General features: G+C 45.7%; 1 protein-coding gene across 1 annotated transcript; it reads left to right on the top strand.

The window, feature by feature from the left end:
• The first annotated feature begins 111 nt into the window (after nucleotides 1-111).
• On the top strand, nucleotides 112-23,586 carry SLC25A30 (solute carrier family 25 member 30). Its single transcript, XM_043579063.1, has 10 exons — nucleotides 112-233; nucleotides 6,797-6,918; nucleotides 8,887-9,034; nucleotides 12,517-12,611; nucleotides 14,052-14,137; nucleotides 16,501-16,596; nucleotides 17,452-17,576; nucleotides 18,249-18,387; nucleotides 19,892-19,972; nucleotides 20,916-23,586. Exons 2-10 carry the CDS (start codon nucleotides 6,855-6,857, stop codon nucleotides 20,955-20,957), a joined length of 876 nt encoding a protein of 291 aa, XP_043434998.1. The 5' UTR covers nucleotides 112-233; nucleotides 6,797-6,854; the 3' UTR covers nucleotides 20,958-23,586.
• Nucleotides 23,587-23,821: the final 235 nt, after the last annotated feature.

Below are 23,821 nucleotides of genomic sequence, written 5' to 3'. Positions count from 1 at the left end.
TCTAGGGGCTTCCGCGGCCAGCCAGTCGCCCGCTGCCATGGGCGTGGCCGCGGCCGGAGCGGCCAATGGGAGCCGCGGCGGGGGGCGGGGCCGCGAGGGCGGGGTGGGCGGGGCCGGACGCAAGCTGCTGTGCTACCTTCGCTGCGCTGCAGCGTGTTCTCCCGCTTCGGTGCTGGCCGGCTCTGGTCGCAGCTGAGCGTGGGTAGGAGGACTTGCGGAGCCACCGGCGCCGGGTAAGTGCCTGACCACCGGGCCGCGGCCGCGATGGCCGCTCCGCGCCTGCTCCGGTTCGCTTCTCCGCCCGCCCGACTCTCTTTCGGCACGGTGTCCGCGACCAGCCGGCCCGGGACTCCTTGCCCCGCCGCGGGCGGTGCTGCCCCTCCGGTCGGCCTCGGCCGGGACTGGGACTGCGGTCGGACTGCGGTCCCTGAGAGCGCCGACGCGGCCGGGCGTGCTCGGGGGCTGCCGCTGCTCCCGGGTTTGCGTGCGGGGCCCGGCTGCCCGGGGCGCGAGGTTCCGGGGCTTGGCCCCGCTCTTCCGGCAGGGGCGCCGGCTCCCGGGCCTCATCGCTTGGGGGCGTGGGGTGACTCCTGCCCCAGCGTCTCAGATCCCAAGTGTGAGGCCCATGCGGGACCTCGGCGTGTGTGCCCTGGCCCCCGCGGTACGTTTCTCCTGTCTCTGCATCCCTCCCACTCGGGTTCATTCAGAGTGTGCAGCCCGGGCGCCAGCGAGCTTCCTACTCTGGGAGAGGGCACAATCGCTGTACTCTGAATTGCTCCCGGACATGCCGGGTTGGCTCACCTTTGGAGGGACGGGGGCAGTTCATTAGCTTGGAAGGTTCATGTAGCGCTGCACTGTAGCGCCTTTCTAGGTGTAAGTAACTTGATGTAAAGCGTTTGCAGGGTTCAGCATTGTCGCTCCTGCGCAAGAATAGCAGAACAATGTCGGGACTGCCCTGCAGGGTTCGATTTGTCCTCCTGTTGTAGTGAAAAAAGTTGAAAGGAATGAATCTGGTCTTGGCTCTGCCGCTGCCGAGTTTTGTGTTCGTGGGCTCAGTTAATTCATGTGACATGAGGTATGACTTCTAAGATGCCTTTTCAATTTCACGTTGCATAGGTCTGTGATGAGCTTATTTTGCATACTGTACCTTTAAAGGCAGTTGGAAATAGGGAAAGTCCAATGAAAGGCAGACATATGGGGAATAAAGATTTAAGAGGGATCATTTTAGAGACCGTGATTCCAGTTTCAGACTGTAGACTGAAAAGGGAACACACGTAAATTTGAAAGAACTCACGCAGAATTAATTATATAACAGGAACTTGGAAAGCTTTCAAAAGTTCCAGCAGCAATTACCGCACCGTATTTTACCTCTCTTTGCAGCTGTGCAAATGAGGTAAGGAGAAAATAAGTACGAAGAGAAAACAGAGGAGAGGGGATATGGTAACTTAGTACATATCTTAAGTGGAGGGAGAAGCCTTTAGAATCCTTTATTTGTATAGACATTTTTACTCAACACTTAAAAAAATAGATGGGAAGTTTGTATTTCCTTTGCAGAAAAATTACACGTTTATTCAGAACGTGCAGAATTTCCTACCCTCCCACCTCCTAATATATATATATATATATATATATATATATATACATGTATATATATATTTTTTAAGGTTTATTTATTTTTGAGAGACAGAAACAGAGCATAAGCGAGGGAGGGGCAGAGAGGGAGCCGGAGACACAGAATCCAAAGCAGACTCCAGGCTCTGAGCTGTCCACACAGAGCCCGATGAGGGGCTCGAACTCATGAGCTGTGAGATCATGACCTGAGCCGAAGTCCTACGCTTAACTGAGCCACCCAGGTGCCCCACCCCCAAATATTTTTTAACGGACTTTGGAAAAATAGTGTCTGGCTTTGTACAGATCACGTGTTCCTTCAGGGAGACCTTAGGTTGTGTACTTTGTAGCTGTGCGACTAGGGAAAGTCACTCTTCCTCTCTGAGGTGGTCTTTCCTCAGTTGTGCAATGTGGATAAGGATACCTACTGCAGAGGCTTGTAAGGATGAAATAAAATCCTTTATGTGGAAAACGTACAGCAATGCCTGTCATATCAGATATTTGATAATGAAGGCTGTTGCTGTTAGTATTGTGTTTATAAGGCAGGAGAGAAGTGGTCACTGGGTTTGGTCTGACCAGAGGGTGTGGCCTAGAAGAGGAGTGCAGAGTGGGAAGTGATTCCCAAGCACCATTATCTGGCACTGGAGTTTTTGCAAAGTTGTGATTCCTTCCCTGGATCTCAGGCCAAGATGTTGCCCAGACACTAGACTGCTAAGGACACATCAGTCTGCCTGACTGTGCTGGCCTGTCAGTGTTGGGACTTGAGTAGAGTTGGGATTCCGTCCAAGCCCCCCCCCCCCCCCCCCCCCCCCCCCCCCCCCCCCGCCCAAAATTGTGCTAGGACAAAGAGAGCTCCAGAACAAAGAAATGTTTAGCTTACCAAAGATTGCAGCTTGGGATAGCTGACGCCCCATCTCAGCTGGCTGTGGCCAGCATGGCTTTGGGGACGTCACGTCTTCCATTCCAGTCTTAGCTAGAACCTTTTTAGTTCGGGTGTTTGACCGACTGCTGATACTCTCCGGTTGCTGTTTAAGCCAACATATTCTTTCTTTGACACAGTAAGCATTAACCTGGGAAGGTGGGCAGTAAGCTTCACTGATCCGGAATCTAGTCCTAGCGTTCAGAAAGGAAAAGAGAAGAGCCCAAAGGTAATTTTTACCCTCTTCTTGCTAACTTTTAAAAATTGGAATTGAATCGAAAGTACTTTCTTACAGTGTAACCGGGAGTACAGGAATGGATGGGCATTTGTGGAAGATCAGTTTATGGTGGTGGTTCACAGGAATAGGACCAAATGGGTGCGTGCTCCATCCACGTGATTCAAACCCAGGGGGAGGCAATTCCACAATGGTTTGGAGCTCTCCTGGGGTACTTGCATATGCGTATAATCCAGAGCTCTTTTGGGTTTTGATCTAATTAAAAACACCGATGGAAGAAAAAGTAGCCAAAAGTAGCCATTAAAACTAAACCAGTAAAACAAACAAGGTGAGGCAACAAAACGGAAAGTGACTCAGTGAGATGGCATGAGGTCATATGACAGAATAGTCCTTAAAAAAAAATGTCGTGTTTGTCTTTAAGTTAGAGATCAGTTATAATTCCCTTTCGCATAAAGTTCTGCTAACATTTTGGAGGATGGCTTGTGTGCGTATGTGTGTCTGTATATATAAAGACACACACACATACGTGTGTAGGAAAAAAATCAGTACTAAATAAGATGAATAAAAAGAAGGATCACCTGTAACATCATCTCTGAGCATTAACTATTTAAAATGGGAATTTAAGTCGTAAGTATTCCAAGGTGTGAATTGGCTGCCATGTATTTAACTGGCTGATTTTCAGTAACAACACAGATGCTCGCAATGTCCCCGAGATCTTCATTCAGTAGGTAGGGCCCTAGTGTATATACTTTTAGGAAACTCTGCAGTCAGGTTAGGAACTCCTAATAAGGAGCCGTATGTTCCACACAGATACTTAATGCATATATAGTGTCACGTCCAAGAAAGTAAAAGCCAGAGGGAGGGGGGACTGGTGATGCGATATTTTCGAACTAGATAAAGGTGGTGGTTGTACAACATCCTGAATGTATGAGGTGCCACTGAATTGCTCACTAAAATGAGTATGTGAATTTCACCTCTGTGAAAAACTACCCACCCCCCCCCCCCCAAGTGTTTCAACACTGACTTCATATACCTTTTGTTGGAAAAATAAATTGCTACTGTTTATATTGATTATCTACCTTCTGAATATTATATCCTCTTAATACCTTTATCTTAAACACATTTTTGTTGCTTATAGGATGCACCTTATCAATAGTACCTTTTTGTTTTTTTGTTTTTTTAAATAATAACAATAAAGATATTATACTTTATTTTTTTATATGAAATTTATTGTCAAATTGGTTTCCATGCAACACCCAGTGCTCATCCCAACAGGTGCCCTCTTCATCCACTTCCCCCCCCCCCCCCATCAACCCTTAGTTTGTTCTTAGTATTTAAGAGTCTCTTATGGTTTGCCTCCTTCCCTCTCTGTAACTTTCCTCCCCCCCCCCCTTTCCCTCCCCCCTGGTCTTCTGTTGAGTTTCTCAGGATCCACATATGAGTGAAAACATATGGTATCTGTCTTTCTCTGCAATAGTACCTTTTTGAAGCTGCCTAATAATATTTTCTCCTTAATTAAAACACCATCACTCCTTTATGATTGGATACAGCCTCAGGTGGTAGCAGAAAGAATGCTGTACTTGGAATCAGAACACTTGGGTTGGAGCCCCATTTCTGCCCCAGCAGCCATGTGGCCTTGGACAAGGCACCTTGCTGGGACTCCGTTTCCTAGTCTGTTTTCCTGTCCTCCTGTCCCAAACTTGTTGGGGGATCCGCTGAAATCATTTATATCAGACACTTTTCTAAAGTTACAGCATTTCCACACATCACTGTTATGTAGTTATTGCTTTGTTGTTGTTTTTTTAAGTTTAGTGTGAGAGAGTGAGACAGAGAGAATGTCGAGGGGCAGAGAGAGAGAGAGAGAGAGAGAGAGAGAATCCCAAGCAGGCTCTGCGCTGTCAGCATGGAGGGCTGTGTGGTGTTCAAACTCAGGAACAGTGATATTATGACCTGAGCTGAAATCAAGTCCAGAACTTAACCAACTGAGTCATCCAGGCGCCCCTATTGCTTTTTTTTTTTTTTTTTTTTTTTTCTTTTTTTTTAACTTGAATTCAGGAGAATCCAAGAATAGATTAAGGAAGGCATTACTGGACAGTTAATGAATTACTGGATTTATTATTAATGTGTTCTGACAGTTTATTTAACCTACAGTATTAATTGTGAATTTAGTAAGACGAAGAATTAGTTACATTCAGATATTATCGCTTCTCGGCCTTTTGGCTAAGATCAAGTGCAGATACTACTAAATGTTTTTGAGGATAATAAGGGGCTGAGATGAGTGTTGGGGGGCACAGTTTGTTCTTGATCCTGAAACACATAAAGCAAATGATGATTTTCAGGTTCCATTCTTAGAGAGCCTTTTATCTTACTCACTTGTAGCCAGTCTGAATTCGGTTAATGTCCATGAATGAGAATAGCTCTAGGTAGATCCATTTACAGTCTCCTTTGGGTTCCTTGTGTTTTTTTCTTAGTTTAAGCAAGCCCCCTGGCCTTGTTGTTAACTGACATTTTTGGCAGTGGTGACTTTTCTTGAGAAATGTAGTCTTGAGAAACTCCTAAAACATGCAGATTACAAATACTGGGTGTATCTCTTACCAATAATGACTATAATAAATTAGGAATTTGATTTTATTTAAGAAATTTTTCTTATGTTTGTTTTTGAGAGAGACAGAGAGCACGAGTGGGGAAGGGACAGAGAGAGACACACAGAATCTGAAGCAAGCTCCACACTCTGAGCTGTCAGCACAGAGCCCGATGGGGGGCCTCGAACTCATGAACTGTGAGATTATGACCTAAGCCGAAGTCAGACGCTTAACCCACTGAGCCATCCAGGCGCCCCCGAAATTTTGTTTTAAACCCAGAATAATTATGGTTAATATTATATACACAAAAGTGTGTTTGTCTGCATGTTTCTCCTGTTAATGGACATGAGGCCAGATTTACCAACTGAAAGTGCCTAAAATTGCAGAATGTGTCATGAATGTGGGGGACCTGGCACGGCAGGCATGTAAATATGTTTCACAGTGTGTGAGCACCTTCTAAGTGACAGGAAGAGGGAAGGCAGCATTTGTTGAGTGTCTTTTCTGTGCTAGTTTAAAAATACATATTTGGGGTGCCTGGGTGGCGCAGTCGGTTAAGCGTCCGACTTCAGCCAGGTCACGATCTCGCGGTCCGGGAGTTCGAGCCCCGCGTCGGGCTCTGGGCTGATGGCTCAGAGCCTGGAGCCTGTTTCCGATTCTGTGTCTCCCTCTCTCTCTGCCCCTCCCCCGTTCATGCTCTGTCTCTCTCTGTCCCAAAAAAAATAAACGTTGAAAAAAAAAATTTTAAAAATACATATTTAATCCCCATAATAGGATTAAAAGCTTGGCATTTTATTTAGTTTAGCAAATAAATGTATGGGCTCCAACCCCAATTGTTCATGTTGGCTGCCTCGATGGTGATGATATTGATGGAGAAAAAAACCTAGAGATGAACGGGAGCTTCCTCAGGAAGGAAGCGGTGTGGCTCTGACCCCGGAGTCCGCCTTTTTCCTTCATACTGAGCTGCCTCCCAGCTATTAACACGATACGGTTAAGAGAAGAACACCAACATTTACAGAGTGTGAACTAGAAGTATATTTTGGTCCTTTTCAGTAATTGTCATTTCACCTTAGGACCCTGGGTTGCAACATTTTTTCGGTGCGCCTCAGGGACTCACTGAGACAGGGGCAAACAAATAACAAATATTTGTTGCGTGAACGTGAATAGATGTTAGATAAAATGGACAGCCCAGAAAATAGCCTCCGTTGTGCTCAGTACATACCCCATCTCAGCTTCCCAGCCTGTTGCGTTACTTAAGGTCTGAACGGGATGAAATGCGGTTTAGTAGCGAGCTGGGCCTGGCTTTATACAGGTGAGCCCCCCTCGGGAAGTGGGGTCTCGGGGGAGGCGCGGAGGGCATTCGTCTGCGATGCTCTCCAAATGGAACACAAGCGTAAAGGGGAAACTGCTTGTGCGGGAAGTCACGACTTTGAAATGCCTCCCCTTTGTGTCCAGGAGGAGCCCTGTGGGAGGCTATGTTCCTCTAACCAAAGGAGAAGGGACCGTGGCGAGGATGTCGGCCCTCAACTGGAAGCCCTTCGTGTACGGAGGGCTGGCCTCCATCACGGCCGAATGTGGTAAGGTGCCCCCCCCCCCCCCGGCCTGGATGGTGTTGGCGGGGCGGCGGGGGGGGGGGGGGGTGTCGATCACGTGCTGCATGTGATGCCAATTAAAAGTTAAGGTCGCTCTCTGGTGTTTGATGTGATTGGAGGTGACACGCAGAATGCGAGAATATGACACGTTAATCTCCGATTTCAAAACACCCTCCTTTTGGTATGTTTTTTTTCACACAAACAGTCATTTTGGCTCCCAGCAGTTTAGGGGCCAAAGTTCAGTGTGGAGAAAGTGGAACCTGGTAATCAAACGAGTTTTATCAGTCATTCCGAGGGTCCCTCTGTCCCTGTTTTCCTGTGCTTTTCGCCACTTGGCCACCGTTGGCACAGGAGGCCGCGGGGGCCAGATCTGACTGTCATTGTGCGGTCAGTCTGTAATTACGCACACGGTCCACGTTGTACTGGTGGCTTCCTCTTCCAGTGCAGTTCCACATCAGACCCCGTTGATCGCTGTCTGTTCCCTGTCGGAATTGCTTCACCGGATACCGATTGTGCAGCTGCCGAATGCCAGGTGCTGGGCTGGACGCGTCCTTTGCTTCCAGGGCCCGGGCGCTGCCGTCCTGGGACAGAGGCTGCCCCTGGGGAGCCAGTGAGGCCCGGGGCTGAGGGGTTAAGGCGCGTTAACCACCCACCCACTTGGTTCCCTGTGGGGTGGGCTCTCCGTTCCACAGCGAATCGAGTTTACCGACAGTGTTCAGAATTCGGGTAGACTGCCTATTGGGCGCTGTGTTTAACATCTGTACCTGCGTTCACAGGTTTACTTCTAGACTGCAGAACACAGAGTGAGAAACTCCCTTAGCAAATGAGCTTACCCCTCCTCTTTCATATTGGACCTGATTTTAGCCTTCACACATGCAAAAGATGGTAACATATTTTAAAATGGATTTCCTGGGGCGCCTGGGTGGCTCAGTTGGTTAAGCAGCCGACTTCAGCTCAGGTCATGATCTTGCGGTCCGTGAGTTCGAGCCCCGCGTCGGGCTCTGTGCTGACAGCTCAGAGCCTGGAGCCTGTTTCAGATTCTGTGTCTCCCTCTCTCTCTGACCCTCCCCCGTTCATGCTCTGTCTCTCTCTGTCTCAAAAATAAATAAATGTTAAAAAAAAATTTTTTTTTAAATGGATTTCCTGTTGGTGTAAATCATTCCCTGTACCTTTTTTTTTTTTTTTTTTTTTACAGCGATGCAGCCTCTCAAATCCTATGTAGAGTAAGATGGGAACCAAATAAAAATGTAAAGAAAGGAAAATACGTTTATGCACTTTTTGGTGTATTTAATCTTTTGATTCCTAATTTTTAAAAAAATGTTTATTTTGAGAGAGTGTGTGTGTGTGAGCCAGGGAGGGGGTCAGAGGTTGGGGGAGAGAGAAAGAGAGAGAGAGAGGGAGAGAATCCTAAGCAGGTCCCACACTGTCGTAGAGCCCAACGCAGACGCGGGGCTCTATCTCATGAAGCGTGAGATCATGACCTGAGCCAAAATCAAGAGTTGGATGCTTGGGGTGCCTGGGTGGCTCCGTCGGTTAAGTGTCCGACTTCAGCTCAGGTCATGATCTCACTGCTTGTGAGTTCGAGCCCCGCGTCGGGCTCAGCGCTGACAGCTCAGAGCCTGGAACCTGCTTTGGATTCTGTATCTCCCTCTCTCTCTGCCCCTCCCTCCCTCATGCTCTGTGTCTCTCTCTTTCTCAAGAATAAATAAAACATTTAAAAAAAATGAAAAAAAACCCAAGAGTTGGATGCTTAACCAACTGAGCCACCTGGCACCCCTCTGATTTTTTTTTTTTAATAGAAAAAAGATTGCAAAGTATCTGCCATTTCTTAATTCTGTTTCTTAGTTTACATTATAGTCGAAATATTTTCTCAGGAATATATCACCATGTATTCTTTATTTGGTGGAATTTCTTTTTATCAAGTGAAATCTTTCTTTTTTAAAAAACTTTAAGGTACTTTTCCAATTGATTTAACCAAGACACGGCTCCAGATTCAAGGCCAGACAAATGATGCAAACTTTAGAGAAATCCGGTATCGAGGAATGTTGCACGCCTTAGTGCGGATAGGCCGAGAAGAAGGGCTGAGAGCCCTGTATTCAGGGTAAGTAGACCTTTGTGCGTTTATATTGGACTATTGACCTGTTAAATGAATCAACTGAAATTGAAGACTTCATGGAGAAAAAGTAGACATTTGAAGTGTATTTGAAAAGAGCAAGTAGCTTGGTAGGTTTTTCATTTTTCATTTCAACCTTATTTTCTACATACCTTTTATGTAGCGAACGTTGTGTTGGAAGTATGTTTTTTTTATTGTATTCAAATACAGCTAATAATGCAAAATTTACATTTGTTGCCACAAAACATTCCATAATTCATGTCACTCTGAAAAAAGCCCTTCCCCTTGGCTATTCTGAATTACCAAGGTTTTTGCTATAGTGAAAACGATAGAGTAGTCTCCGTGGGTAAGTGTTGTGAACCACTTTTCTGTAATTCAGCATTTAGTGAACGGTGTGCTGAAGGTGTGGGCTGGGAAAGCAAGTGAGACAGGTGGCTATGGGAGCCCGGGTCCCCGCAGGAGACAGAATTCACTTGGGTGGTTTCTATGAGGGGACTTCAAAAATTTTTTAATGTTTATTTTATTTTTGAGAGAGAGACACACACACAGAGTGCGAGCAGGGGAGGGGCAGAGAGAGAGGGAGACACAGAATCTGAGGCAGGCTCCAGGCGCTGAGCTGTTAGCCCAGAGCCTGACGTGGGGCCCGAACTCACGTACTGTGAGATCGTGACCTGAGCCGAAGTCAGCGCTTAACCGACTGAGCCATCCAGGCGCACCTCTATGGGGAGACTTTAATGAAGGGGCTACTTACGGTTAAGGGAACAAAGGAAGGATATTGAGGTACCTAGAAACTAGCAAAGTGAGAAATTGTTACTAACCCTAGGCCCAGAGGGACAAGGACGTTAACAGCCTGGTAGGGCTGGCGTCTGGAAGGAGCCAACAATAGTTGTCGAGGGATGCTTTGGGAGTGGCCAGGGAGAGAATACCTCTTCCCCCTCCTCCCTCCCTCGCATCATCTACTGGTGGAATCCCCCCTGAAGTCAGCTGGCAGGGGAGCCTGAGTGACGTGACCCGTGGGCACCACCCTCTCAGGGCACAGAGCATCACAGAGAAGGGTGAGACTGGATCCGGGGGACAAATGGGGTCAGCAGCAACACACAGGCATGAAGGGGCTGTCGGTTAGTGGGGGGCTGTAGGTGTGTCAGCGGGATTACAGTGGAGTCTGGTAACGAGTACTAGAGCCTGGTAGAGGCCGGGCCTCAAGCCCAGACTGTGGGGGCAGGGGAGGGGGTGGGCTTCAGGAAGGCTGCTTGACCCCAGGGGTGCTGGGTCTGAGCTTGAAGGGTCAAGAAGAGTGCATTCGCCAGGCGAAGTTAGAAGGGAACTGTACTGCGGAGCCTGGGTGGCTCAGTTGGTTAAGCAGCTGACTTGATCTTAGCTCAGGTCTTGATCTCAGGGTTGTGAGTTCAAGCCCCACACTGGGGCTGTTAAGTAGCCGTGGAGCCTACTTAAAAAACAAAAAGGAGGGGGGACTGTGTTTATACAAAGTCAGCAGTACGCACAAGAAAGCGTGGTACATTCTAGTAATGACATGCGAGTAATTCGGCGTAGGTATAGTGCTGGAGTTGTTGAGTAGCAAGAGGTGGAGTTGGAGCCGTAATAAGGGGTCAGGACACGGACGGCCTCAGGACACGCTAAGCATCCTGATTTCCTCCGGCACACCTCCAGCACAGGTCCCAAATCGGTGCCTCACAGCCCTCCTACCTACCAGTCAAGGTTTTTGTTTCTCACTCAAGCCGATATTTTAAAGTATGAGAAATTGCACATGGAAACCGGGGAGTCCATTTTCTTGAGAAAAGTCAACATCTGGGCACATGTTCATTCACTTAGGATAACGGCAACAGGTGTCGAGGTTTACCGAAACCTCTGCCGCTCGCAGGACGTGCGAGGGTGCATGAGACCCAGCCCGCTGCACTCAGGGTGTCTGCCCGGTGCCCATAAGCGCTTGAGTTTGCTGTGCCTGTGGCGGGCAGAAGGTGCTGGGGGGTTTTCAGTAGGGGGACTGACATGATAGGGTTTCGGTGGTAAAAAGAAGCCAGCCTGCCGTAGGGAGAAAGAATGAGAACTGACAACGCCGGAAAAAGGCTGTCGCGCAGGAAGCAGAGACAACGATTTTCTGAACAGAGGGATTGTCTTGGGGACAGAGAGAAAGAAGAGAGCTTGTTTAGGGCATAGGGTTGACCTGATACGTGACCTAATAGACGAGGGGGTGTGGAGGAAGCAGGGGACAAGGCTAATGTGTCGATTTCTGGTTTTCAGCCAAGGTGTTGATGGACGTTCCATTTTCTGGGTCAGGAAACAAAGAGGAGAGCCGATTGGTTGGGGCGGGAGGACACTTAGCTCCGTGTGGGACACTGGAGCTGGGGGTGGGTGTGGGACATGCGAATTGAGACATCTACGAGGCAGTTGGAAATTCATCGTTGGATCGATGCAGGAAGCAGGAATTTCGGAGTCGTCAGTCTTGGACAGTGGTAGAAGCCATGGGAGTAGACGAGCTCACCCGGGGAGTGCGTGGAGCGGGGAGAGAAGAGAGAGCCTAGGACAGAGTTCCCCAGAACACCCCAGGAAACAGAGGTAGGGAGGCTGTAGAGAAAAGGGAAGAAACGGGAGAGGGGGATGTAACGGAGCTCAGGGAGGAGACCGCAGCACGGAGGACAAAGGGCGGACGGCAGCAAGTACCGCAGAGAGGTTATGTAAGATACTAAGTGAAACACATCATTTGATGCAGTGACAGCGATGTCAGTTGGTCACCTTGGTGAGGGGAGTTTTGATGGCGAGGGAAGAGGGACGAGGAGGATCAGCTGGGGCAGATAACTGCCCCAGGGTGCTTCTGGGCTCAGGATGGCCAAGAGAGGGAGAGGAAATAACTGGGGTAGGGCCTCCGAGGAGGTGGGAATTGAGCTCTAGAGCAGCAGCTGAAGAGTGATAGATGCTTGCCGAGGGCAGATTTCTCGAGGCGCTTTGTCCCGAGAAAGGACAGCCCTTTCATTTGAATAGAACTCCGTGTTCACTTACATTTTCATCAAGGATAACTACAGGGGGCTGAACTTTCACTTAGTGAACTATTAATTTGCACACATTTTACGGAAACCCACTATATTTTTGTTAGATTTTGAATTTCGAGAAATCTGCTTGAGCGTAGTTTGATTGTGGAAGGCCACTATCTGTGTGTGTGTGTGTGTGTGTGTGTGTGTCTTCTAGAGGATTTAAAGTGCTTTTTAGAATTTCTTTTCTTTTTTTTTTTTTTTTTGAGAGGGCACAAGTGAGTGAGAGGCAGAGAGAGAGAGAGAGAGAGGCGGGGAGGGAGAGAAACAGGGCTCACCCAAAGTGGGGTTTTGAGCTCATCAGATGGGGGACTCGAACTCATGAACTGAGATCATGCCGTATGCCGAAGTCAGGAGCTTAACAACTGAGCCACCCAGGTGCCTGGTTTTTAGAATTTCTTGGGCTCTTGTCCATTGGTTTGACAGGATTGCCCCTGCGATGTTACGCCAGGCTTCCTATGGCACCATCAAGATAGGCACTTACCAGAGCTTGAAGCGACTGTTTGTTGAACACCCAGAAGGTGAGTGAAGAATCTTTTCTCTCCTTGTGGACAGGAGGTGGGTTGGTTGTGTGGCTTTTTTAGTCAAGATCAGATTTTCTTGAGCCTAATCGTGACTTTACTGCTGAAGAGAACTCTGGGTATAAAGTCTGAATGAACCGCGCTTAAGGTAAGTCAGTTCTCTTTTTTTCTTAATGTTTATTTATTTTTGACAGAAGGAGAGCGCAAGTGTGTGCACACATGCACACACGCAAGCAGGGGAAGGGGAAGAGAGAGGGAGACACAGAATCTGAAGCAGGTTCCAGGCTCTGAGCTGTCAGCGCAGAGCCTGATGCAGGGCTTGAACTCACGAACCGTGAGATCAGGACCTGAACCAAAGTCGGACGCTTAACCTACCGAGCCACCCAGGTACCCCAAAGCAAGTCAGTTCTTGGCTGAATTAAGGGGAACAGCAGTTAAAAGGAGCAATCTCTACAAATATTTTAGTTACCCTCATCTCCAGAACTCCTAGACTAGAGGATGTGTTGTTATAGTTCTAGCCCACTTAAAATTTTCTAAAATCAGGATTTTTTTCAGGAAAGCAGTGAATACCTTTCATAGTATTAAGAACTGAATTCTTGAGCGCCAGCCGACTGTTGCGTGAGAGTGGTCAGCAGGGGCTGAGATGCTTTAGCACTTTAGTACACTTCAAATTAAATATATATGGTGTGCTTTAAAACTTTATCTTCATGGTTATCTCATAGGACTGTATCTTTTTTTTTAAATTTACTTTTATTTTATTTAAAGATTTTTAATGCTTATTTATATTTGAGAGAGACAGACAGAGTGCAAGTGGTGGAGGGGCAGAGAGAGAGGGAGACAGAATCCGAAAGAGGCTCCAGGCTCCGAGCTGTCCGCACAGAGCCCGACGTGGGGCTCGAACTCACGAGCCGTAAGATCATGACCGGAGCCGAAGTCAGGTGCTTAATCGACTGAGCCACCCAGGTGCCCCGGAGTGTATCTTTTTTGTTCTTTTATGAGATATACTTCATCTTAGTACAGTGATACGCATTTACACATAAAAGTGAATTGGCAGATGGCTGCTCACTTTGCATGATATTTCACGTCCCTTTTTAGATGTCAAGTAAGTTTGGGGCGCCTGGCTGGCTCAGTCGTCAGAGTGTGCGACTCTTGATCTCTGGGTCATGAGTTCGAGCCCCATACTGGGTGTAGAGATCACTTAAATAAATAAGTAAATATTTTTCAAAAACAAAAACAAATCGAGAGCAAATAGATGTCAAGTGATTTTGCTAGGCAAAGTCCTGATAAGCCAGCAGAATTCCTAACATTTTAAAAATGGCTTGATTCATAAAGCAGAAATCTAATTATTCCCTTAAGATATACAAGAGGTATGCAAATGAGTTTGCACCTATGTTTGAGTTACTGATAATGAAAAGTTGAATAATATGTGCTTGTTTATAGATGAAACTCTACTGATAAATGTGGTGTGTGGAATTCTCTCTGGAGTCATATCCTCAACCATCGCTAATCCGACGGATGTTTTGAAAGTAAGCAGTGCTATCCATATCTGATAGGCACACTCCCCCCACATTTTCTTACTGGGAACAACATTCAGATAATGGAAGTCTGCGAATGTAACAGTTTTGTAAACAAATGTTTGCAGTTTGAATGCCATGAAGGCCCTCCCATGAGGGAGGATCTCCCACTGATACGGACATCAAAAGTAGAGCTCGTTGTGGAGACAAGGTCTTTGGTGACTAAGCAGAAAAAAAATGTAGGCTCGGATACATGTGAATTTCATTTTTCATTGAAAATCTTCCCTGGTTTTATTGGTCCATTAAAAAATCGAGAGGCTGCAAGTCCTGTACAGGTCTACTCATTAATGACCTATTTCTGAACGTGTGATGTTATCTGCTAACTTGATTTCAGGATACAGTGATGGAGATATTTCCTTACTACAGTTAGACATAAGTGTGGTAAGGTGGATGATCTTATTGATAATAACAGGGAAACTGCCTCCTTAAATCCTTTCTGGAGTAAGGCAAGGGAATAAGCTAATTGAACATTTTTTTAAATGTTTATTTTTGAGAGAGAGAGAGAGAGAGAGAGAGAGAGAGAGAGAAAGACAGAGTATGAGTGGGGGAGGGGTGGGGAGAGAAGGAGACACAGAATCGGAAGCAGGCTCCAGGCTCTGAGCTGTCAGCACAGAGCCCGACACGGGGCCCGAACTCACGGACCGCGAGATCATGACCTGAGCCGAAGTCGGACGCTTAACCGACTGAGCCACCCGGGTGCCCCAAGGGAATAAACTAATTAAACAAAATAGAAATTAGGCAGGAGTTGCTTTTTCATCCCTCTTAAGATGTTTGTCTCTGTCCCTTCCTCTCCTTTTTGTTCCTATTAGTTAACCGGCATCCACTATGCCTCTACCTTCTGCCAGTTAACGTACTCCGTGCTTAGAGTCCAAAAATGGGTACGATAAGGACCCTGCTCTCAGAGCCTTCAGTCTACTAGGGGATTCTGACAGATGTCAGAACCTTATGTAGCAGCGTGCTGAGGGCATTACACTTATGCACGGTCAGGGTGCAGCATGTGTGAAGGTGCTTTTGCTTTGATTTTACCCTTTGTTGGGGAAAAGCGGAGAAAAATATCCATACTCCCTTTAATATCTTTTTTTTTTAACATTTTTTTTTTTAACATTTATTTATTTTTGAGACAGAGAGAGACAGAGCATGAATGGGGGAGGGGCAGAGAGAGAGGGAGACACAGAATCGGAAACAGGCTCCAGGCTCTGAGCCATCAGCCCAGAGCCTGACGCGGGGCTCGAACTCACAGACCGCGAGATCGTGACCTGAGCTGAAGTCGGACGCTTAACCGACTGAGCCACCCAGGCGCCCCATCCCTTTAATATCTTAAACATATGCTGGGCTTAGGGATAGGCCATTCCTGTGTTTTGCGTGGCAGTAACAGCTTTTCTTTAGAAGTCGGAGGTAATGTTTTTGCTCCCTCGATAAAAATAAGGTACCGATTTTTAGTGAGAAATCCCTTTTAATTAAAAAAAAAAATACAGAGAGCTGGGGCACCTGCGTGGCTCAGTCAGTTGAGCGTCCGACTTGGACTCAGGTCATGATCTCACAGTCCGAGAGTTCAAGCCCCGCGTCGGGCTCTGTGCTGATGGCTCGGAGCCTGGAGCCTGCTTCGGGTTCTGTGTCTCCCTCTCTCTCTGCCCCTCCCCTGCTCATGCTCTGTCTATCTCTCTCTCTCTCTCTCTCTCTCTGTCAAAAATAAGTAAACATTAAAAAAATACAGAGAGCTACATCAAACATTTTTACGTTGGCATCTCAGTCATGTGAATTCCGCAGCCGTTCTCGAGTGTGTTTGTACATTCAAGTGTAACGGAGTGTGACGGACATCATGTGGTTATCCCGTGCTCAGCTCGCCTGCATACCTTTTGGTTCAGCTGGTTGGAAATAGTAGTGGCTTGAAGTAACTAATTTAAGAAATCTGTTTGTCCATGCTTCATGCTGCGAAATGTGCTAGATGCTCCTATTAATTATGTGAAATCTTAGTATTACCATCACCTTCTCTTTCCTGCTTATTAACCTGTAAGGACATAATGTCATTTCCTTTCCTTTTCAAAAGGCTTTTAAAAAAAAATCAGGTTTTTTGGACACTCAATGAGCTCTGGATTCTACTGGATGCATTTTGTTGATTCCAGAGTGCCTAAGAACCAAACCTTAAAAATGTTTCGTCTGCAAAGGGCATTTAAAGCTAGCATGACGGCAGTGTTTATGCTATGATTCTTTTCTGTTAATGGTCATTAAACAACAGATCGAATGATATTCGGAAGTCTACATTGGGGAGAAATGTGCTATTTCCTTCTCATGTTAATCTTGAAAATAATCTCTAGATACGGATGCAAGCCCAGAGCAGCACCATTCAAGGGGGAATGATAGGCAACTTCATTAACATTTACCAGCAGGAGGGAGCGAGAGGATTGTGGAAGGTAAGCCTGCAAAACAGCCAGCTGCCTTAGTTCTTCCCTTTTTCCCTTTGAATTTATTCTTTCTGTTCCTATCATTTTATTTAATCTGAAAGGCGAAATGGAGTAAGGGAAGACAAGTGACGTCTGCCCTTGAAGTTACTTTCTTCCTTAATTTCCTTATCTGGAAAGTGGAAATATAAGGAATATGTCATATTTTAAAATACCTTTTGAATAATTTATGTATAATTATGAAGAAGATCGAGCACTTTGTTGTTGACTTTTTCTTTAAAAGATTCTCATAGAGGAGGGTTTTCTAGGTTATAGTTAAATGCTGGGTTATTTTTGTTTTAGGTTCATTTACTTATTATTTTGGGAGGGGGAAGGGAGGGAGAATCCCAAGCAGGCTCTGTGTTTTCAGCTCAGAGCCCCATGTGGGGCTTGATTCCACAAACTGTGAGATCACGACCTGAGCCAAAATCAAGAGTCTGACGCTTAACCGACCGAGCCACCCGGGCGCCCCTGCATTTTGTGATGTGTATGTCTTCCTGGTTTCTAAGTGAAGACCGTTACTAGGCGAGCGCTGGTATGGAGTGCCATTTCCTGGTATTCTCTTGACCTGTCAGTTCACAGAATAGACCGTAAGGGTCATCTAGGACAGTCTTCTCAGTATGTACTAGGAAACTGGAGCCTCTGTGAGGTGATTGGTCCTGGCCAGCGTCTGGCCAAGGTCGTACGGTTAGCGCCAGAATCGGAACTGGACGTGAGCTTCTGACTCCTTTACCCTCTGGTCTTTTCTCCTCTGTCACTCTACATTTTTTGGCAAGGCCTACTCCGGGAAGAGCTCTCTGAGTCTTGATTATTCGTCTTCTTACCCAGGGCGTGTCCCTTACCGCGCAGAGGGCTGCCATCGTCGTCGGTGTGGAGCTCCCGGTCTATGACCTCGCCAAGAAGCACCTGATTTTCTCGGGCCTGATGGGAGACACTGTGTATACCCACCTCCTGTATGTTTATAGATTTCAAAAAAAAATAATATTTTAGGTATGCGTGAGGTCAGGGTGGCAATCTGCTACAAATCTATAGAAATTTTAAAGAAGGTATATTATAAAGGTATTATATTCTCATATTTGGAAAATTATAGTTCCAGAGTGAACCAGGAAAAAGTGAAAGTCCTTGTCTGTTTACATGGGTAACCATTGTCAACAGCTCGTTTTTTAGTCACATGCAAATCTGTCTACAAAAGTATTGTGTACTTTATTACACGAGCAATATCATGATTAGCATTCTCTAACTTGGCTTTGTATTTCTATTATTTTCAGTTTTTAGCTTTCTGAGGTATAACGGACAAAATTGTAAGCTATTCAAAGTGTACATAATGATTTGATACACCTGTACAATGTGAAAAGCTCTGCCCCAGAGTTCATTAACACATGACATTCCTTCATGTGTCTATGATTGACCTTCCAGAACCTCACACTTAGTTGAGGCTGGAATTTATAATCAGTGCTATATTTAAGAAGTTTGTGCTGTGCTTTAGAGATGGGCGTCTTCCCGGAAACGTACCGTCTTGTCACATGTCACGTTAACGTAGTCTGGGAGGATGCTGTTTCTTGCCTCTAGTGGTGGTGGCAGCTCGGCGGTGAACTTTTGCTTTTCCGTTGGCATCTTTTCCATAGCTCAAGCTTCACCTGTGGTCTGGCCGGGGCCCTGGCCTCAAACCCGGTGGATGTTGTGAGAACACGTATGATGAATCAGAGAGTCCTTCGAGACGGCAGGTGCTCGGGCTACAAGGGTACCCTGGACTGCTTGTTCCAGGTGAGAGGGCGCGGTCACCTGTGCAGCGCTGCGGGGTCCTGTCACAGCTCATTAGCCTCCATGTTACCCCCTGAAGAGTTTCTTAGCATGGTCAAAACCACAACGGTTTAGAGCAAAACCCTTGTCCCTTGTAATTGTATGACTTTAGTTGCTGTACAGACTCTATACCTCAGTTTCCTCGTTCGTGAGGAGGGACGGTAATTGCACCTGTGTCACAGGGTTAGTGTAAAAACGAGAGAATGCTTACCAAAGAGCACAGTGCCTGGATTCACGTAGTAAAACCTTGTTAGCATAATTCATAATGATGAAAGACACTGATGTTGAAATAAGCAAGCTTATTTTACTTAATCTTCAACATTCTAGTGGTTTGTTTTTAATCATTGAAACTGCCCCCCAGACGCGTGTGAATATCTCTGTGTGTGTGGGTGTGTGCATATATATATGTGTATATATATACATATACATATACATGTATATGTATATGTATATGTATATGTATATATATACATATACATATATATATACATGTATATGTGTATATATATATACACGTATACATATATATGCACACACATATATGTGTAAATATATATATGCACACACACATATATGTATGTATATATTTTAACCTGAGAAGTAACTAAACTTTGAGGGTTATTATAACTACCATGAGTGATGCTCTGTGAAGCCCTGAGACGGTACCCAGTTTGGGTCACACTGGGGCTAACTTTTATACATACAAAATCTAGACAGATATTTAGAAATGAAAGTTCATTTTCTTTACACCTCTGCTCTGCTGTACAGGCTGAGAAGAGAGTCATGCTTTCTGCTATCTGTGTGTCTCCTTCCAAAATGTGTCTCCCTCCCCGTGAGTCAGACTGGAATGAATATCCTTCATTCAGACATCTCTCGAAAGAACATGTCACTCTGACAGTAATTCTCGGTTTAAACAGTGGGGGTTACTGTTCCTGAGAGGGGGGAGGTTCGCAGCTGTCTGTCTCCCCGACCGGATTGCCGGCCGCCCGGGGTTCGGGGCCGCTTGGCCGTTCCTGTTCTCTGGCGTGATGCTGGCCCGTCCTAGACTTCAAGTCTGCCTTCCCGACGCAGAGATACTTGTTTTTATTCACCTAATGACGTGAAATAGTGGTGCTCTGAATGACATCTTTACCACCATTGCTTCACTTTTTTATTTCCGACCTACCTGTGAGCCCGAGTGGCAAGGAGGCGAGAGGTTCTAATTGGAATTAAATCCCACTTCTTATTCATTCCGCTGCCATTTGTCGGCTTGGGCGTGGGCTGGTTGGACGTCTTCTCCTGTGCAGAGGCCTTTAAAGAAGAAAAAGAGGCAGAGGGCACTAAGTTTTTAAGCAGTCTTTTCGAACAGGATTTTATTTTTAAGAAAAGTTGATCATTCAGTCTGCCTACTGAGTGTTAACACACTTGACATGATTGGAAAGTTAGATGTTAACTTTTGTCTCCCCCTCCTCCCCTTCCCTTATAACAGACATGGAAGAATGAAGGGTTTTTTGCTCTGTATAAAGGGTTTTGGCCGAATTGGTTGAGACTTGGTCCTTGGAATATCATTGTATCCTTTTCTGTCGCAGTACGTCTGGAAAAAAAGGTGCAGCAAAGGGAATATTGCTTGTATAAACTGTCATGTTATTAATCATAATTTAGAAGTGGGTTCGTATTCTTTTGAGCTCCTCCGATTCTAAGAAATAACTATTCGCTTTCTGTCTTAGAAGGTATAAAGTCTCTGTGCTGGGCGAAGTGAATCTTGGTATAGTGATAGTGTTATTGAAAGGTAGTGATATCAATACAAACTTCTATTCAGACTGTTTTAGAAGCTGGGAATATTTACGATTGCAGAGAGAGAGAGAGAGAGACGAGGATTTGATATCCTTAGCCACCGTTGGGAAGGATGTGGTCTGGCAGCGCTGTTGTAGAATGCTTATTTTAGAGAGCGCCTGAGGTTAAACAGGACTTAGCTCCTGAATTGTTGGGCTGATAAGCAGTGTTTCCTGTATGCCAAAGTGGGAGGCAGGAAAGAAGTAGCCGTTCATTAGACACGAAAAGGCAGAATTATATAGAAGGGAATGTGGTTTTCACCATCTCTGTTTCTCTTTATCTGCCCCTCCCTGCTGAAGGCCTGCCTAGTGGTGACCCTCGAGAGGGCGTCCCAGGGCTCGCTGTCTTTCACTTTCACATAGAATTTTACTGTTTGGGCAAGTCTGCGCACAGCAGTCACCAAAGCTGGTCAGCGTGGACGTGATCTTCCAAGAGGCTCTTGGAACAGACGCTAGGGCACTGATGTTATCTAAGCTGTGATTGTTCTGTTCCAGGCTGGCCTTGGGAAGGCTAATGGGAAGACCTATGGGGGCGGATAAGGATCGAGTCCCGGGTGTTTAATCATGTGCATGGCCTGTGGTCTGCCCGGACATACTTGTTAGATGTGCTGTGAGTCCGTTTTTATGTGTCAGTGTTGTTCAGATGGCATTTTCGTTGTCAGCCTCAACCAATAACTGCAGTTTTTTGTGACCTATGAGCAGTTGAAGAAATTGGATTTGTGACAAGTCCAGGCTGCACGAGACAGCGCTCTGAAAACGCCTGCTTGCGAAACAATCAAGCTTCCTGTGTTTCACGCTGCTTCTCACTGCTTGGCTCGTCACAGATTCTGAAGCGTGCGTGAGCAACAGCCGAAGACGGGGTTAGTGCACATTGCTGTGTGTTGGCAATGGATGCTCGGCATCAAATGTTTAATGCCACAAACTGATTGCAAACACTGGTCCTTACCATGGAAGTGCCCTTGGACATCAAAGACGGCATGCAAAGTGCGCGTTTCTTGCTAAAGAAAACTTGCAAGAAGATCAGGAACTGTGAATTGTTTTCTCCAGGGGACGGTAGCCCCTGTTGCCCTCCAGCGAACAGCTGAGAATAGCAGAGTGCTCTAGGGAAGCTCGCAGGAACCACGGAATGGAGCCTCCAAGAGGGTATTACTGTTCCTGAACTTCTGGGGACGTTTGCTTCTTGTCGGCTGAAGACATTTCACGCGTGGAGACCTGGCCCTTTCAACTCCAGGTGTAAACAGTGCAGGAAATAGATCTCTGGAATATTGCACTGCTTTATAATTTCCTATTTTGGCAGGATCTTTCACTTACAATAAGTGATTTTAAGCCTTTGAAGGCTTGACCTTTGTGAGGAATTGTTACAAAGTATTAATATCTAAACCCATGATGGTGTGATACCTTGGCTTTGAGACTGGCAAGGTTGCTGCTGACGGGAGGGGTTTTTAGCCGCGTGGGTTTGGTCTCAGGTAATGTTGGTAATTTGCTCTGATTTTTAGCCCAGTTTTATTATTTCTAGTCTGTAAAATGGAGATATGACATCCACTGATGTCGAGGCTCAAATGAAGAAAATAGTAGCGGCTATCACTTGACTTGAGCGTCAGTGTGTTTACATCAGTCACGCTGTCACCTGGCTCGAATCCCAGCATCCACAGTTGGGTGCAAAGGAGAGAGTCGTTCTCACTGGAACCCCCAACAAAGCCTGTTGTTAGAGTCCTTGGGAAAAGAAAGAGCACAGTGTAAGTTACAGTTTTATTACGTTTTCCTTCGCAAGATGTTGCGAGTGAATTGAAGAATTGGTTTTTCCGGATTTCCCAGATTTTCCTTCAGTTCAGGTGATGTCTGTTCAGATACTTCCTGTCTTGGGCTTCCTGATTGGTTTGGATGGAAAACACTTGCTTGGCATTTTAAAAAAACGCTTTCTTTAGTGCCGCACCTGTTTTCTGGTTTCTGGCAGAGGTCCATAGTGTCTTCCTTTCTTTTTCTAAAGACAACAAAAATCATTCTCCCTTCTCTTTCTCTCCTTCATCTTGTTCCTTTGAAAATAAAAAGTGACTCCGAGAGCCCTAAGACCTTTATACACTTCTCGCGGGCTGCCCCAGGGCAGGGAACATATTTACTCGGGTACCTTCAGTTCTAGCCTTTGAGAACATTAAATACACACTAACTGGGGCTCCCGGGCAGACCCTCCTGCGGGGGCTTGTGCTCAGCAGGTGCCTGGTGTGTCCGGCCACCTCCCTTGAAGCAGAAAAGAAGGAACCCCGGTTTTTCTTATGGACTGGGCAGTTTTCCTGCCAGTCCCTTCCACTTTGCCTTCTTTATTAACGTTTACTTGGAGAAACATTTTGTGAGGCAGAATTGCAGTTCCAAACCAGAGACAAAGTCGTTAAAAAGAGAGAGGAAGAGGCGGTGGCGTGGCATGTAGGGGCTAAGGGGTTAAAGACGTAGCTGAAAGTCCGGCTCCCCTGGCCCAATCTGGATGGGACTCTGCAGAGCTGAGCTCACTCGGCTCCCACTCCTGGTACTGAACCGTATCTTTAGACGGAGATTTTCTTCCCTCTTACCAAGACATTCCATTGATGTGGTAAGGGCTTTCTCTGGAAAGGCTTTCACTTTTGAGTTCTGTGAGTTTAAAGGATTACTTTTTAAGAGTCCCCCCCTTTTTTTTTTAACAAAGAAAACATATATTTTTAAGTGTACATATAATTTCTAAAACAGTAGAAGCAAATCCTTTTGAAGACCGGAAAGAGTCAACGTCCTGCAACATTCATTATGTCAATTTATTCAAATTATGCATATGTTCATACCAGGATGAGAAGAAACTCAAACCTCACCATAACACCTGAGCATGTTTTTGAGACAAAAATAGAGTATTTCTCCAGTGTAGCTTTATTAAACACATTATACAGAACAGGATCTTAACCTGTTTTGGTTTTTCTGTTTCTTGAAAGAGTTCACGCAGTTGCCATGCTCCTAACCAAGAAAGAACTTAGGGACTTGGAGACTCGGTTCCCTTATTTTCAGGGGTGTGGCTACAAGTCCCCCCACCTCCTTGGATATTGCTTAAATGTGGCAAAAGGATTTTTAGCTTTTATAACTAAAATGAAGATAACGGATTTTTTTTTGTTTGCTTGTGGATTTGTGTAATCATTGATGATAATTGTTGCTGATCTGTGATCTAAAAATGGCCCCTGTTCATATTTATTCATGAGCTAGAAATAGTATGTATTATATAAAAACTATACATTTTCATAAGCCTTTATATTTCAGGCTCTTTATTTAAACATTGTTGGAATATGTGGCATAAACCTTGTTTCATTATTTAATAAACTGGACTAATACGTAATAATCCAAATGATTTGTGGGTTTTTTTTTTTTGGTAAATAGAAACCTTTAAACAAAGATAAGCTCCAAAGAGTCTCGAAGGTTGGAGTAGAAATGGCACGTGTGAAAGTGGCTGCAGACATTTCTCCTCGAGGAGAAGTTGTTGGGGTTCTTTTTTTCTTTTCTTTTCTTTTCTTTTCTTTTCTTTTCTTTTCTTTTCTTTTCTTTTCTTTTCTTTTCTTTTCCTCTTTCTTTCTTTCTTTCCC

The sequence above is a fragment of the Prionailurus bengalensis genome, chromosome A1, assembly GCF_016509475.1.
Source record: "Prionailurus bengalensis isolate Pbe53 chromosome A1, Fcat_Pben_1.1_paternal_pri, whole genome shotgun sequence".
Lineage (NCBI taxonomy): Eukaryota > Metazoa > Chordata > Mammalia > Carnivora > Felidae > Prionailurus > Prionailurus bengalensis.
Note: the sequence above shows the minus strand (reverse complement) of the source record. Positions and strands in the feature narration are given on the sequence as shown.

What these genes read in the sequence shown, in the direction of transcription:
- SLC25A30 (XM_043579063.1), top strand. Translation starts at nt 6,855, where the DNA reads ATGTCGGCCCTCAACTGGAAGCCCTTCGTGTACGGAGGGCTGGCCTCC. An exon ending in CTCCATCACGGCCGAATGTG is followed by an intron (nt 6,919 to 8,886) that starts GTAAGGTGCCCC and finishes AAAAACTTTAAG; the next exon opens with GTACTTTTCCAATTGATTTA. An exon ending in TTGGTCCTTGGAATATCATT is followed by an intron (nt 19,973 to 20,915) that starts GTATCCTTTTCT and finishes CAATAACTGCAG; the next exon opens with TTTTTTGTGACCTATGAGCA.